Genomic DNA, 14,405 nt, shown 5'->3' on the forward strand with positions numbered 1-14,405 from the left:
GAGCGATGGGCTCCGGGGGTGAATCCCCCCCATCTATGAGCTGAGGTCACCTGAGGAGTCGGGCTCAGCACGCAGCCGTGGAGGCTGAAGGCACAGGTCCTTCCCCTGCCCAGGGCTGGCGACTTGCTTAAGCACTTGCAATAATTATAATAATAATAACGATAATAATAATAATAATAATAATAGCACCACCACCACCAGGCTGGGTGTCGTCTGGCTGCTGGAGACGGTGATTTAAGGCCGACCAACCGATGTGGCAGTGGCTGAGGAGCAGCCGTGTGCAGTGGATCGGACGGGGACGGATCCCACCGTGGGGTGCTGCAGAGCTGCAAAGGGGCCGTCGGGATCGGGGGCTCCGCATCCCACAGCATGAGGAGGGGTCCCCGCAGCCCCCCCGTCCTGGCAGGGCTGGGAGCCTACGTTTCCAGCGCTGAGGCTGAGCAGAGCCGGGCTGCACCGATGCCAACGGAGGGAAGCAGCCAAATCGCAGCCCCGGTGCTCGGGGCCGAGGGGTGGTGCTGCCCGGGGTCGGCTGCGTGCCAGGGCTGGCATGGAGCTGCTCTCCTGCGTCACCGCGGACGGAGCGCGGCGTTCCGAGGGGCCGTGAGCTCAGGGTGCCCAGAATAGTCCTGGCCTCAGGGCTGCAGCACGGCCAAGTATGGCCCCACACCTGGGCTGCCCGGGGCTGCTATATCCGGGGGATTCGCCATCCCTCCTGGGGCACAGCCAGGCCGCGTGGCTGCGTGGGGGTCAGCCCTGCCCTGGGCAACGGCTCCCGCACCGCGGGCTGCTCCCCGAGACCTGTCCCGGGGGATATATCACCTCCGGGCGCTGGCCGAGCCCGTGGAGCGCTGTGGGGTGCCCCACAGCCCCAGAGGTGAGGCTGGGCTGCGTCAGCAGGTCCGGCTGCCGAGGTGTCCCCAGGAGTGACACCCGGACACGCTGCCGGGGGCCACCAGGACACGTTCCCAAGGGCTGGGAAACACGCGGAGCCGACTGTGCGTTTTCTAAGGACACACCTGGGTGTTCACAGCCCGTCAGCGTCACGCAGCGCTGCCCAAAGAGACCCCACCCACCCCACAGCACCCCCAGCCCTACCGGGTGGGGGGGGGGGGTCTGCTTGGGGTCGTGCCCAGAGCTGGGGGGGTGGGGGTGGGGGGGGGGCTGCCAGTCCTGACTGCACAGCTCACCTGAGCCCTCCATGGTGACACAAATCACCATCATTGCTGTGACTCAGGGGCTGAGCTGCTCATCCCAGGGGGGGGCTCTGGGGGCTGTGACCCCACTGCAAACCCCACACCTCCCCTTCCCTCCCCCTATATGGGCTGGGATGGGTAGGGGTGAAGCGGTTCGGCTGCACGGCGCTGCTGGGGTGTGTCTGTGAGCCCTATTGCTGGCCCTGAGCCCGTGGGAACGCTCCCACTCACTGCTGGAACTCAGCACCGTGTGCCCCACACCGGCCCTGCACCCTATGGGGGGGTGGCACCGCTCCGCTCCGGGTCGGGGGCTCAATAGTGGCGCTGGGAAAAGGGTCCCCAATCCCCCCTCCCCCCCCCGGGTCCCCCGGGCTCCATCCCTGCTTTACTCTGCAGCAGCAGCCCCTGCTCCCCTCCTTCCCTCTTCCCTCACTCTCTGCCCTAATCCCATGACCCCACGCCTGCGAGGGGAATGCAGAGACTTGCGATAAAAACCCTCGTTTGCCAAAGCTGCAAAATCAGACAGGAATTCGGTCCAAAAGGGGAAGGAAAAAAAAAAAAAAAGCAAAGCAAAACACAACGAAACAAAACAGAAAGAGGAGAGAGAGAGAGAGAGAGAGAGGGGAGGGAGGAAAGAGCAAAGAGCAAAGCTGCAGCCCGGGGCTGGTGGGGGATTTCCCCAAAGAAGGAGCCCTGGGAACTCCCTTCCTTCGAGGGACAGCACTTCCAAGAACCCCGCTGAGGTTTGGGCTCCTGGGAGATGCGGAGATGCCATCAGTGCCCCGGCTCAGCCCCTGCAGTGGGGACGGGCCCTGCGGCGGTGTCCTCTGGGACCCCACATCCCCTCTGCCGCGGCTCACGGGTGGGGGGCGGAGCGCGGGGCGCAGCGGGGAGCGCCGCACAGCAGTGGGACTCACATCGCTGTTTGCTCACCGCGTCGTCTCTCCCCCAGCAGCTCCGGTGTGGGGTTTGGGGAACGTTCCCTCTGGAGACCTCCGATGCGGCACAGCGATTAATGCCCGAGTCTGAGCGTCGTCGTTAACGATTTATTCCCAGGGCAACCCAATAAACTAAACACACAAAATCGGGGCTGCTGGGAGCCCTGGGATCTCCCGGCACCGTCTCTGGAGGCTCCGGATGCCTTCACCTGAACCCGCAGCCACACGCACCGCCCGCAGCTGCGTGCTACGGGTGCTCCGGGGGGGCGGCATTGCGGGGTTGGGGGCTGCGGGGCGGGCACCGCCGCGGGGCATCGGGTGCTCCAACACAGCCCGCGCCATCACCGAGCGCTGCCCCTCGGCCGCCACGTCCCTTCGGCCCCCCGCGGACCTCAACCGTGGGGGTCGGGAGAGGCCCCGCTCCGTGACGACGTGGCTCCGGGGGTCCCCACAGCCGCGTCCCCGTGGGGTTTTTTCACCCACGCAGCGCTGTGATCGCCGGAGGGGCGGCCGAGCGGCCCGGGGAGAACAATGGCGCGGCCCGGCCCGGCCCTCTCCCGGGGACAATGGCACAGCGGAGCCTGAGCTCATCTCCCCCCGAGAGCCCGCGGGGCCGGGCCGGGCGGGGGGCGCGGGGCTGTGCCACAAAGGCTCTCCCTCTGCCCGAGGGGCCCCCGCTCCCAGCCGGCACTGAACGGCCCCGACAGCCGCGGGGTTCCGACATCCCCCGGGGCTCCGTGCGCTGCTGCCTCGAGGGGACGGGGGGTGCGCGGCCATCTCCTCCCGCGGCCTCTTTGTGTCCCTCCGCGCGTTGCGGGGCATTGTCTGCGGGCGGGAGCCCGGCGGGGGCAGCGCGGGGTCAGGCGGAAGCCCGCGGTCCCGGCGTGCAGCTCCCGGGGGGGGGTTGCCGGCCCCGACCCCCACCCGCGCCCCGTTCTCCGTGGGGAGAGCGGCCCGGATTCGCGAGCACCGCCAGCGCTACGCCCGCCCCGAGCCCCGCAACCCCTCCGGGACCGCTCGAGGGGCTCCCAACGATCCGACCTCGGGCCGTCCCCTCCCCGGCGCCGGGCGGAGGCGGCCCCCCCCCCCCCGAGAGGCGGAGCTGCGGCGGCACCGGGGGCAGCGCTGGGACCGGACCCCTCCACGCAGCCCCCCCCCGCTCCGAGGGGCTGTGCCGGACCCCAGGAGGGAGCGACCTCCCCCGGTGCACCGGGAGCCGGGGGGGGGGGGACCGCCGGGACACCTCCGTCTCTTCCGTTCCTCCCTCCCTCCGGGAGCAGGTGCGGCCGCGCCGAGGCCGCTGGCGGGGCCGGTGCGGGGCCAGGCCGGTCCCTGCCCCCGGCAGGCTCCACCCTGGGCGGTGCGGGATAAAACTTGGGGCACCTCCCCGGCGGTTCCGCGTCAGGCTGCGCTCCGACCGCTCGGCACGGGGCAGCGCTTCGGGGGCACCGCTCCGCCCGCGCCCTCCCGGAACTTTTAGGGCCTTTTTTTTTATTATTTTTCCGCCGTTTCTTCCCCCGGTGCCGCCGGAGGCAGCCGAGCTCTGATCGCAACGGGATCCGCGGGGCAGCGCTCCGGGCTCGGTGAGTGCCGGACGGGGAGCGGGGCTGAGCGGCGCGGGGCGGCTCCGTGGAGGGGTTTCAGCGCGGATGGGTGCTTTTTATTTACGGAGGGGTTGAGGGGGGGGTCCCACGAGCGGCGGGTCCCGGGGAGGACCGCGGTGCAGCCCCGCTCCGGGGTGCGGGGACGTCGTCGGGGCTTTGCCCTCACTGCCGGGAGGGGCCGCGCCGCTCCGTCCCCCCCACCCCCCCTCCAGCCCCGTGGAACCGCGGGGCGGAACGGCGCTGCGGGGGCTCCGGGCGCTGTGCCCCCCCTCGGGAGCGGCGGGGCCGGCAGAGGGCGCGCGCGCCGTGCTGACTCATGGCCCCCCCCGGTGCCGCCGTGGCCGCTCCCCCCGGGCCGGGGCGCTGCGGGCGGGAGGAGCCCTTCCCAACGGCGGTACCGGGCGGTGCGGGGAGGGGCGCCGGGTGCGGCGGCTGTGCCGTTCCCCCTCCGCCCTTTCCGCCCCGCGTCACTCGGGCTCGCGGCTCCGCTTCCCGGGTGGGGGCTCCTGGCGTGGGGTGTGGGGGGAGCGCTCCTCCCGGTGCTCCGCGTTCCCCTCTCGGGGCCTTTCGCCCCACCGGCGCCGCGCGGTGCCGCCGCTTTCCGCCCCCCCCCCGCTCCGTGCGGGGCCCTTTGTTGTGCGGCCGCGGATTATGAATGGCCGCGCGGAGCGGCGCGAGGGCGCGCGGGGGGCGGAGGGGGCGTGGCCTAAAGCCGCGTGGGCGGAGGAATCCGGACGGCCCCGCCCACACTTTGCCACGTGGGGAAGCGAACCTCTCCTCCCATTGGCCGAACCCGCGGATGTCGGAGAACCGTGCGGGCGCGGATTGGTCGGGACGGCCGGAGGAGCCGGAGTGAATGAGGGCGAGGCTCCGCCCCCGGGACGTTGCTACATTGGAGCTGCCCCCGCCCCCCGCCCCCCCGGCGCTCGCAGGGCTGTGCGCGGCGCTGCCGGTTCGGCGGGTCCGGCCCCGGGCGCTGCACCGCCATCCTCCCGCACCGCTCCGCTCCGAACCCCCCCCGACTCGACTCGACCCGACCCGACCCGCGCCGGGATTTATTATTCACATTCGGGGGGGGGGGAAGGAAGGATTTCGATCTCCATTCCTTAAATCGTTCTCCGCTGGGAACGCGGCCCCCCGGAGGGTCCCCCCCCGCACCGCTCGCTTCGGCGCTCCCCGCGTCCGCCGCTCTTTGTCCCGCACCGACCGACTGACCCCCCCTCCCCTCCCCTCTCCCTTCCCTCCCCCCTCCCCTCCGCCCCCCCCCCCCCCCCCGCAGGCCGCATGGAGCCGCAGCCCGGCGCTCGGAGCTGCAGCCGCGGGGCCGCCCCCTGCGACCCTCTCCCCGCGGAGCGCCCCGTCCACCTCTGCATCCACACCACGACCGGAGCGCGTTACGAAGTGGCCGTTCCTCCGGACGAGACGGTGGAGGGGCTGAAACGGCGGCTGTCGCAGCGCCTTAAGGTGCCCAAGGAGCGCCTGGCGCTGCTGCACAAAGACAGGTACGGAGCGGCCCCCCCCCCCCCCCCCTTCCCCTTCCCCTACGCGGCCCCAATTCCTCCGGGGGGTGGGGGAGGGAGGGGAGGTGGGGGGGGGGCGGGGGTTGGGCTCCGGGAGGCCCCGCGCTGCCCCCGCCGCGGTCGCTCTGTGGGCGGTGGGGCCCGGCAGTGCCCGCGGGGCTCCGTACGGCGCCGGGCGCTGCCCTTTGTTCTGCGCTCAACTTCGGCGGCGCGGCCTCAGCACCGCCCCCCCCCCCCCCCACACACACACACATCCCCCCCCTCCTCACACCCCCCTGCCCCCCCCCCCCCCCCTTCCTCCCCGCATCCCCATTCCTTCTCCGTCTCAGCCCGGGGGCGGCAGCTCGGGGGGGTGGGGGGGGCGGCGGGGAGGGGAGGGGAGGGGAGGGGGAGTCCTTTGTCTGACAAAGGGCCGCGCTGGGGGCGGCCACGCAGCCCCCCCTCCCCTCCTATCCCCGGCCCGCAGCGACCGCGGAGCCCCTCACGGCCCCATTGCAGAGCCGCGGAGCCCCCCCGGAGTGCCCGATGTCACCGCGTGGGGAGGGCATCCTGGTCTGGAGGAAGGGGGAGGGGGGGGGGCTGGGGAGGGCTATGGGTGTTGGTGGGGCCTTCGTTGCACCGTTCCCCCCCCCCCAGCGCGTTATCTGCCGCCCCCGGGGCCGCGCTGACCTCTCTGCTCTCCCGCAGCCGCCTCAGCTCCGGGAAGCTGCAGGACCTGGGGGTGGTGGAAGGCAGCAAACTGACGCTGGTGCCCACCGTGGAGGCCGGCCTGATGGTGAGTGCCCCCATATCCCCCCCCATATCCCCCCCCCGTGTGCCTATCCGTGCCAAACACCCCGTGCAGTTCATGCCGGCAGCCCCCAATGCTGCCACCCGGCAGTGCTTTCCCATGGCTGCGTTCTCAGGGCTGTGTAGAAATAGTGGAAGTGACACCGTCAGCGCGCAGCCGCCCCCTCCTTCTCTGCATTTGTAACGTTAATTCCCCCCCACACACACCCCACACCCCCCCCCCTTCCTTATTTTTTATCTATTTTTTCCCATCGTTTTCCAGTCCCAGGCATCCAGGCCGGAGCAATCGGTGATGCAAGCGCTGGAAAGCTTAACTGAAACTCAGGTGAGCGGCTGCGAGACAAAGAGCTCCATGGGAAGGGGCTGCCGTGGCCCCTCCCGGCCCCATCCCGTCCCCTCCTCCCCTCCCCTCCCCGCGGTCCCCTCCGGGAGGGGTGGCAGTGCTGAGGGTGGTGCCCGGGGCGGTCGCCGTCACTGGGTGTGGGGAGGTCCCACGCTGCGCCCGCAGCCCAAACAGCCTCGAGTTGTTGGGGGGGGGTGTGGGGGGTGTGGGGCTGTGACTCAGCCAAGGTCATCCAGCAGGCGGTGGGGGGGCTGGGATGGAGGCGGGGGACGGGGGGGGGGGCTGTGGCCACCTACCCTCCGGTGCAGGGAGCTCATGGCTCTGGGAGGCTCTGAGCCCTCTCCTTGATGGAGATGGGGGGGGGGAAGGACTGAGTGCTGCGCTGCTCTCCCTGCGCCGGGGTTACCGTCGCCGTGCAGTTTGGCTGTGCCATGGGGGGGTTCTGTGCTTTGGGGGGGGGCAGTTCCCAGGGCTGTGTGCGCACGCAGCCGCCAGCTGCCACCGAGGTGGAATTTACCCCCAGCCGCGCCGCCCCGGCTCTTTGTTTTCAGTCAATTCATTATTGCTGTTCAACTCCTTCCTTCCTCTCCGGACGGTGCACGGATGGGTTTGAGAAGGGGATTTATGCCTTGGGGGTTTTTTGTTGTTGATGTTGTTGTTGTTACTGCTGCTGTTGGTGTTGGCTTTTCTTTTTAATGGGTTTTTTTTTTTTGAACCCGCATCGCTGCGTTGGGGATATGGGGCTGTGCTGAGTGTGTGGGGGTGGTGGGGGTATGGCTGTGTGTGTCCCTCCCCCCCCGTGGGGATGCTGTGAGGGACAGCTGCCCCATATGGGGGGCTTTGGGTGCCTGTGGTTTTGGGCAGCAGATTTAACCCTCTGTGGGCTGAGTGGGCCCGGATCTGTCCTGCGCCGGAGGTGGGCTTTGACCCTTCGGGGGGGGGGATTTTGGCACTGCTTTGCAGTATTGTGCTGTGGGGGGGGGTCCTGGTGTGTGCCCCAGCAGTGGGGATGCGGTGATTCCTAGTGGGGCTGCAGAGCACCCGGTGAGGTGTGTGATGTGTTGGGGGTCATGAGGGGGGGGGGGGGGGGCTGTGAGCTTGGGGTGCCCCTGCGATTAAGGGGGAATGCAGCTCTCAGTGCAGCTCTTCTGGGGGGGGGGAAGCAGCTCCACGCCTGCTGCCCACCGCCGGTTCCTCCGGGGTCGGTGATTCAGGAAGCCGGGGCTGTGCAGGAGGAACTGCCAGCACCTGGGGGGCGGAGAGGGGGGGGTGAGGGGGGGGGGCTGGGGGGGGGGGGCAGGAAACCACTCCTCTCATTCATGCTTTGCTCGGCTCTGCCTGCGTCACACATCCTCTGGCAGCGCTGCGCCGACTTCCTCTGGGGGTGGCGGAGGGGGGGGGGGGGGCCGGGCATTGCCACCCCCCTCCCAGGTGCCATCGGGAAGTGGTGATGGCAGAAAGCGGTGCTGTGCTGCAGCTGAGCACCGCGGGGGGGTGCAGGGGGGGGGGGGGTATGGGGGCGGTGCCCCTGTCGGCAGGGCGCTGTGCCCGTTGTTCTCTGTGACCTCGAATCTTCCTTTCCTGGTCTCTGTGCCCAACGCGGCCGCGCTGGGGACCGTGGGAGGGTTGGGGACGCGTTGGGGACGCGTTGTGCCCTGCAGGGCTGCGGCCGAAGGAATGCGATTTCTCAATGGTGGCTGAGGGGCTGCAGCCCTCTGTCCTTCTTGGCATGGAAAAACCCCGAGCGGTGCCGGGGTCCCAGCTGTCAGCCACAGCTGCACCCGGCTGGAGAGCCTGCAGGGCTGGAGGGGGGGTGGTGTGTGGGGGGGGGGGGGTCACTTCCTGCTCCCCCCTTCCTGCAGTCTGTGCTGGCCTTTCCCCTCCGGTTCCTGCAGGCTGAGGGTCTGTGTTGGGGTTGGATTGTGGGGGCAGCTCTTGGTGTCTGCTGCAGGGTTGGGGGTCACGTTGGGGGTTGGGGTCACGCAGGGCCACGCGTTGGAGCGAGGTGGGAATGCGGCGTTCTGTGACTCATCGGTGTTTCTCAGAAGCAGCTGAGCTGCTCACCCCGGCCATCCCTGCGGGCCCCCAGCCCGGCACAGAGCGGCCGTAACACCCCGGGGACGTGGCAGGACCCCTTGGGGGGGGGGGGGGGGGAGGTTGGGGGGGGGGGTTGGGAGCTGCGTCCTTCCCCTCCCAGCAGTGCTGCGCCCCTCTGCCCGCCTTGCATGGCAGTGGTGGGGAGGGCCGGGGGCCGTGGGCGGCAGCAGGAGCTGCTGGGTGGGACGTGTTTGCATTGGAGCGGCCCGGTTTCGCCGGGGGGGGGTTGGCAGCGTGGTGTGGGGGCAGGAGCTGGGAGCCCCGGAGCCGGACCGGCTGCCCTGCCCTGCCTTGGGGGGCTGTGGGGCGCTGGAAGGGGTGATGGGGCGGTGTATGGAAGCGCCCAGCGTGGGTTGGGGGCTCTCTGGTTCCTCCTGGCATTGAGGGGTCAGGTGGAGCCCAGCAGGTGTGAGTCAGATGGGCTGTGCTGATGTCAGGGGGAGGTGTGGGGCTGCTGTGGGCACAGCGGGTTGGTGCAGAGCCGGGGGGGGGGGTTGGATATGGGCTGTGATGGGTGTCCCCGCCGCGCTGACCCCGTTCCCACGGGCGGCTGTGTGGTCTGCGCAGGCTGTGCTGCTTTGTGGCTGACCGAGGGATGGGGGCAGAGCACTGTGCTAAGGGGGGGGGGGTGTCAAGCTGCTGCCCGTGTTCAGGTGCTCTCTGCACACACGTGTGTTTGCACGCCTGCCCACGTGCGCGGCTCCCACCCCCTCGGCCCGTAACCTCCGTGTCCAGAGCTGCAGTGTCTCCTTCACGCCCACCTCTTCCTCTGCAGCCTCCGCCTGACACGCTCAGGGCTTTGCTGCGGGTATTTTTAAAGCTGCTTTTCCCACGGCTTCTCAGAAGCGGCCTCCGCAGGCGCGGGACGGGGCGAGCGGGGACCGGGATGGGGGGGGGGGGGGGGGGGGGGACACGATGGGGAGCGCCGGCGCTGAGGGTGATGCCGGGACCCGGGGGGGGGTGGGGGGGGGGGTGTGGGAGGGTGACGTGTGCTGGGAGCTGCACGTGACGGCCGGGGAAGGCAGTCCTGGCCGTGCCCTGGAATAGCTGCGCTGGGGGGGGCGGTGGCGTCAGCGCCATTAGCTGTGACCTGATGTCCTCCCACGGCGCTGCCGAGCCCGCGCCCTTCAGCTGTGGGGGTGAGAGGTGTCACCCCCCCCCCCCCCCCACTTCATGCATGGGGAGCGGTGCAGCAGTGCAGTGGAAAGGAAGGGGGGTGGGGGGGTCGCAGCCTTTACCCCCCCCCCTAACCTTTAGTCCCCTCCCTCCCAAGTGAATGCTGAGCAGTGCTGGGGGCTGCGCCTGTTTTTTATGCTTCTGGAGATGCTGCATGGGGCTGGGGGGTTGGGGGGGGGCAGCAGATGGTGGGAATCAGCCCCCCACCCTCCCCCCCCAGTGCTGCAATCTGGACAGGGTCAACCCCCACTCCCATCTCTGTGCTGCAGCTGCTCCATCACCTGCTTGCAGCTGCCTCAGGGCCATCCTGCAGGCTGGGGGGGCCCAAAACCCACAGCGATGGGCACGGAGGGTCCCGGCACGTCCTTACCTGCATCCTCCCCAACCTCGTGGCTCCCTGTGCCCACCCCCCCATGTTGGGGCTGTGGGGAGGGGGCTGTCATACAGCTGTATCAGCCCCAGCCCGGCCCTGCCTGCGGGTGCTGTGGGTTCGGTGCCGGGGAGGGCGGGCGCAGCGCGGCAGCTTTGTGCTGGGAGATGAGGGCGGAGGGGGGGGGCAGGAGGGAGGGAGCTGTCAGCTGATGGAGCTGGCACTGCGCTGGGGTCGTGTGGGGACGCGGCTGCTCACCGCCTGCCCGATGCGGCCAAGGGGAAGAAGGGGTCACCCCACGGCTTCCTGCACTGCATCCGTGTGACCGCACGGCCGCGGCTCCGCTGCAAGGGGACGTGCTGTTACTGGGGGGGGGCTCTGTGCCCCGTGCCGTGCCGTGCCCTGACTGTGCTCCTTCTCTCCCCAGGTCAATGACTTCTTGTCGGGCCGCTCCCCGCTCACCCTGGCGCTGCGTGTGGGCGACCATATGATGTTCGTGCAGCTCCAGCTGGCAGCCCAGCAGAGCAGCGGGCAGCTCCAGCACCGGCACGTCATCGCCAGCCGCGGCGAGGCGGGGGCCACCAACGGCCCCCACTGCCGGACCCTGCACGGCAGCACCGGCTCCGGCTTCGCCCGCATCCCCGTGGTGCCCTCCTGCCCGCAGAGCCCGGCTCCCAGCCCCACGCCCGCCACGCCGGCCCCCCCCGTGTACTGTAACGCCCCCCACCCCGCTCCCGTCACCGCAGGGATGTTCCGCTCTCACGGGGCCGGCGCGCAGACGGTGAACAGCAGCGTGGTGTCCTCCTGCTCAGAGGTGAGTTGGGTTGGGGGCTTCACGTGGGCTGTTGGGGCTCGGAGGGGCTCAGGGTGCCGGAAGGATGGAGGATGCCCGTGGCTTCATGAGGGATGCCTCGCCTCATGCCTTGATTCTCCCTTGCCAAACGTGGCTGGCTAGAGGTGGCCCCCGGCTCTGGGGGTGCTGGGTTGGGGTATGGGGGGGATGGCCGTGCCGAGGGCTGTGCTGACCCCGTGTTTCCCCACCCGGCCCTGCAGGTGGACTGCAGTATGCGTGGCGGCTCCTCGCCCAGCAGCAGCCCTGCCCCGAGCGCCCGATCCCGCAAACCCGGGGCCGTCATCGAGAGCTTCGTCAACCACGCGCCTGGGGTCTTCTCAGGGACCTTCTCCGGTATGCCCAGCTGATGGCTGGGGTGGGTGGGAGGGGGGGGGAGGGGGTCACGGTGGGGGCTGTGGGTCCGGGAGGCCGCTGGGCTCACATCTCCTCTCTTCCTCCCCGCCCCCCCCAGGCACTTTGCACCCCAACTGCCAGGACAGCAGCGGGCGGCCGCGGCGGGACATCGGCACCATCCTGCAGATCCTCAACGACCTCCTCAGCGCCACGCGACACTACCAGGGCATGCCGCAGTCCCTGGCACAGCTCCGCTGCCAGACGCAGTTCTCCTCCTCCTCTTCCTCCTCCTCCTCCTCCTCCTCCTCGCCGCCCGCATCCCCGGACCTCACCACCAAAACTACCTCAGAGCCGCTGCCCGCGGCCGCAGCATCCCCACCTCTGCACCCCGTCGTCCAGTGCCAAAGCCAGATCCGGATGTGCAAGCCCAGCGGTGAGCACTGCCCCGGGAGGGGGTGGGCATGGGGGGGGGGGGCACAGAGGCCATTGCCCTCCATAGGGAGCAGCTCCTGCCCGTGGCATTGGCATCCTCCTACCAGATTCTCTCCCTCCTCCTCCTCCCCTCTTGTATGCTGGGATCCTCTCCACCTGCACAGCGCTGCCCTTTGGCCTGCAGTGCATGACATGGGGTGGGTGGCTGTGTCCCTGTGCCCCCCCCCGCCCCCCACAGGGCTGGGGCTGTCCCTGTTGTTGTGTGGGGGGAGACAGAACGCAGCTCCTTGCCCACCCCCCCCCATTCCTAACCCTCTGGGATGGGTTTCTGCAGGGGGGGAGATGGGAGGAGATGCTCAGGTGGCTCCCAGTGCCCCCCAGTGCTTGGGGGATGCACAGCCTCCTCCCTCCCCCGTCACCACGATTTGCATAGAGAAAAGAACTGAAACTGAAGGGTCTCACTCTCCCCTTCGCTTTTTCTCTTTCTTCTCTCCCTGTGCTGGGGGGGGGGGGAGCTCTGTGCCCCATCCCTGCCCTCGGTGACAGCAGGGCTGCGTGGGGACCCTCTGCACCTCACAGTGCAGTGGTGGGGGCACAGCTGTGTCCCCCACCCCCAGCATAGCAGCCCCCGGCCAATGGGCTCTGTTTTGGGCTATGTGGAATTCTCAGAAAGAGCGGGGGGGGGGGGCCTTTATGGCCCCCTGACCCCCCACTCCCCCCATCTGGCACACCTTCCCACCCACAGCCCAGCAGGTGATGCCGGAGTGCCCTCTCTTTCTAGAGGGCTCCTGGCGGGGCAGCACCAAGCACGGGCTTTGGGACCCCCCCACTGCTCAGCGCCAACCTCAGCCCCTATCCCCAGGATCCAACAGAGACCCCAATCCCCCCCCCCTCTTACCCCCCCATATCACCCCCTGACCCTACAGGACCCCCCTCCAGCCCCACACCCTCAGACCCCCCCAGGTGACCCCTCCGTCCCCCATTGCAGGGGATCGCTTGCGGCAGACGGAGAACCGGGCGACGCGCTGCAAAGTGGAGCGGCTGCAGCTGCTGATGCAGCAGAAGAGGCTGCGCAGGAAGGCCAGGAGGGACGCGAGGGCTCCGTACCATTGGCTGCCCAACCGCAAATCCTCCCGCACCAACAGCAACAGCAGCGTCTCCAGCGAGGGCAGCCTGGACCTGGACTTCGAGGACTCGGTCTGGAAGCCGGAGGTCAAAGCGGACATCAAGTCCGAATTCGTCGTAGCATAGAGCCGGGCTGCGGCCGCGGACTCGTGTTGGTGGGGAGGTCACCCTCACCCTCACCCCCCCCCCCCCCTCCCTCCCTCCACCTACCTGTGACCGCCCCCCCACCATCCCCCCCTACCCTCCCCACCACCACCCCGTTGAGGATGGGGTGTTGTTTCTGTTGGCATGGGCCAGATCTCCACTCCTGCGGATGTGGCTGCGCTGGGGGGGGGGGAGGGGTGAGAGGTGGGAGCTGCTGCTGTGTCCCCCCCCCCCCTTCCCCTTAGCCCAGGTTCTGCCCCTGCCCTGAGTGCAGTCCGGGCACCGGGGGGGGCCCTGGGGATCAAAGCTGCTCTTTGGCTGTGAAGAGGGGCGCAGCGGCTCAGCCCCCCCCATGGGCAGCAGGAGGCAGAGTCCCTTTGGAGGTGCTGGGGGCCCCCGCCAGCCTGGGGGGGGCCATTTGTTTCCCTTCCCTTCTATATGTAGCATTGCTCGGCTGCGGGGCTGGGCCCCCCTCCGGCCCCACGTGTGCAGGCATGGGGGGGGGGGGGGGGGAGATGGGATGGGGGGGTGGGGGGGGGGGGGGACACAGACAATGCCACGCGTGTGCCTGGTGCCGCAGCCGGGGGGGGGGGGGTTGGGGAGGGGGGGGGCCTTCATTTTGGGGTGTTTTTTTTTAATTATTATTATTTTTTTGGTTCTTGGGGAGGGATGGGGGGGGGGGAATAGGACCAGCACGATTCCCTCTGCAGAGTGGCAGAGTGTCCTCCAGCCCCCCCTCCAGCCCCCCCCAATCCCCTCCCCCCCCCCCTTCGGTTGGGGCGTTGCGTCGTTTTATTTTTTAACTTAAAAGAGGAAGAAAAAAAAAAGAAAAAAAAAAAAAAAAGGAAAAAAAAAAAAAGGTTAAAAAGCAAAATGGTCCCAACCCAATGATGGTACCTGCCAGTGTGGGGCCCCTATTTATAGACATTGACCCAACTGAGCCAATACTGACATAGTCTTGCATAGGCTGTAGGAATCTTTCTTGTCCGACTTTGGTTTTTCGTCAGGAGATCTGTGCAAATAGAGAGCCCACGTGATGTGTTTTTTGTCTGTAAAAGTCTCTTATTCTTTATTTTTTATTTTTTTTCTTCCCCTGTGTGTGTTTTGGGGAGGGGGGGGGGTGAAGGGGGGGGCGGGGAGGAGAAGAGCGAAGCTTTGGGTCTTTAATATTTTATTTTTTATTTTTGAAATAAATTTGGGCAGTCTCCATGCAACTGCGCCTGGTTGTGATGTCAGGGCTTTTTTTTAGGGGGGGGGGGGACACCACGGGGTCCCCCTCCTCCTCCTGCAGCCCCGGGCATGCATGTGGTCCCTCCTTTGTATGTGTGCACGTTGCACGCTTGTTCAGCATTGCATTTGCATGCAGCATTGCTCAGCTGTGCACCCGCAGCCTCGCTCAGCGTTGCCATCTTGCACAGCTTTGTGCACGTAGCCTTGCACAGCTGTGCACTTGCAGCCTTGCACAGCGCTGCAGTTGGCACATGG

General features: G+C 68.4%; 1 protein-coding gene across 1 annotated transcript; it reads left to right on the plus strand.

The window, feature by feature from the left end:
* Nucleotides 1–3,532: 3,532 nt before the first annotated feature.
* Nucleotides 3,533–14,139, plus strand: MIDN (midnolin). Its single transcript, XM_040653723.2, has 8 exons — nucleotides 3,533–3,717; nucleotides 5,018–5,240; nucleotides 5,946–6,033; nucleotides 6,310–6,372; nucleotides 10,461–10,847; nucleotides 11,087–11,219; nucleotides 11,338–11,652; nucleotides 12,640–14,139. The coding sequence occupies exons 2-8, from the start codon at nucleotides 5,023–5,025 to the stop codon at nucleotides 12,900–12,902; spliced, it is 1,467 nt and encodes a 488-aa protein (XP_040509657.1). The 5' UTR covers nucleotides 3,533–3,717; nucleotides 5,018–5,022; the 3' UTR covers nucleotides 12,903–14,139.
* Nucleotides 14,140–14,405: the final 266 nt, after the last annotated feature.

Source organism: Gallus gallus, chromosome 28 (genome assembly GCF_016699485.2).
Source record: "Gallus gallus isolate bGalGal1 chromosome 28, bGalGal1.mat.broiler.GRCg7b, whole genome shotgun sequence".
Taxonomy (NCBI): domain Eukaryota; kingdom Metazoa; phylum Chordata; class Aves; order Galliformes; family Phasianidae; genus Gallus; species Gallus gallus.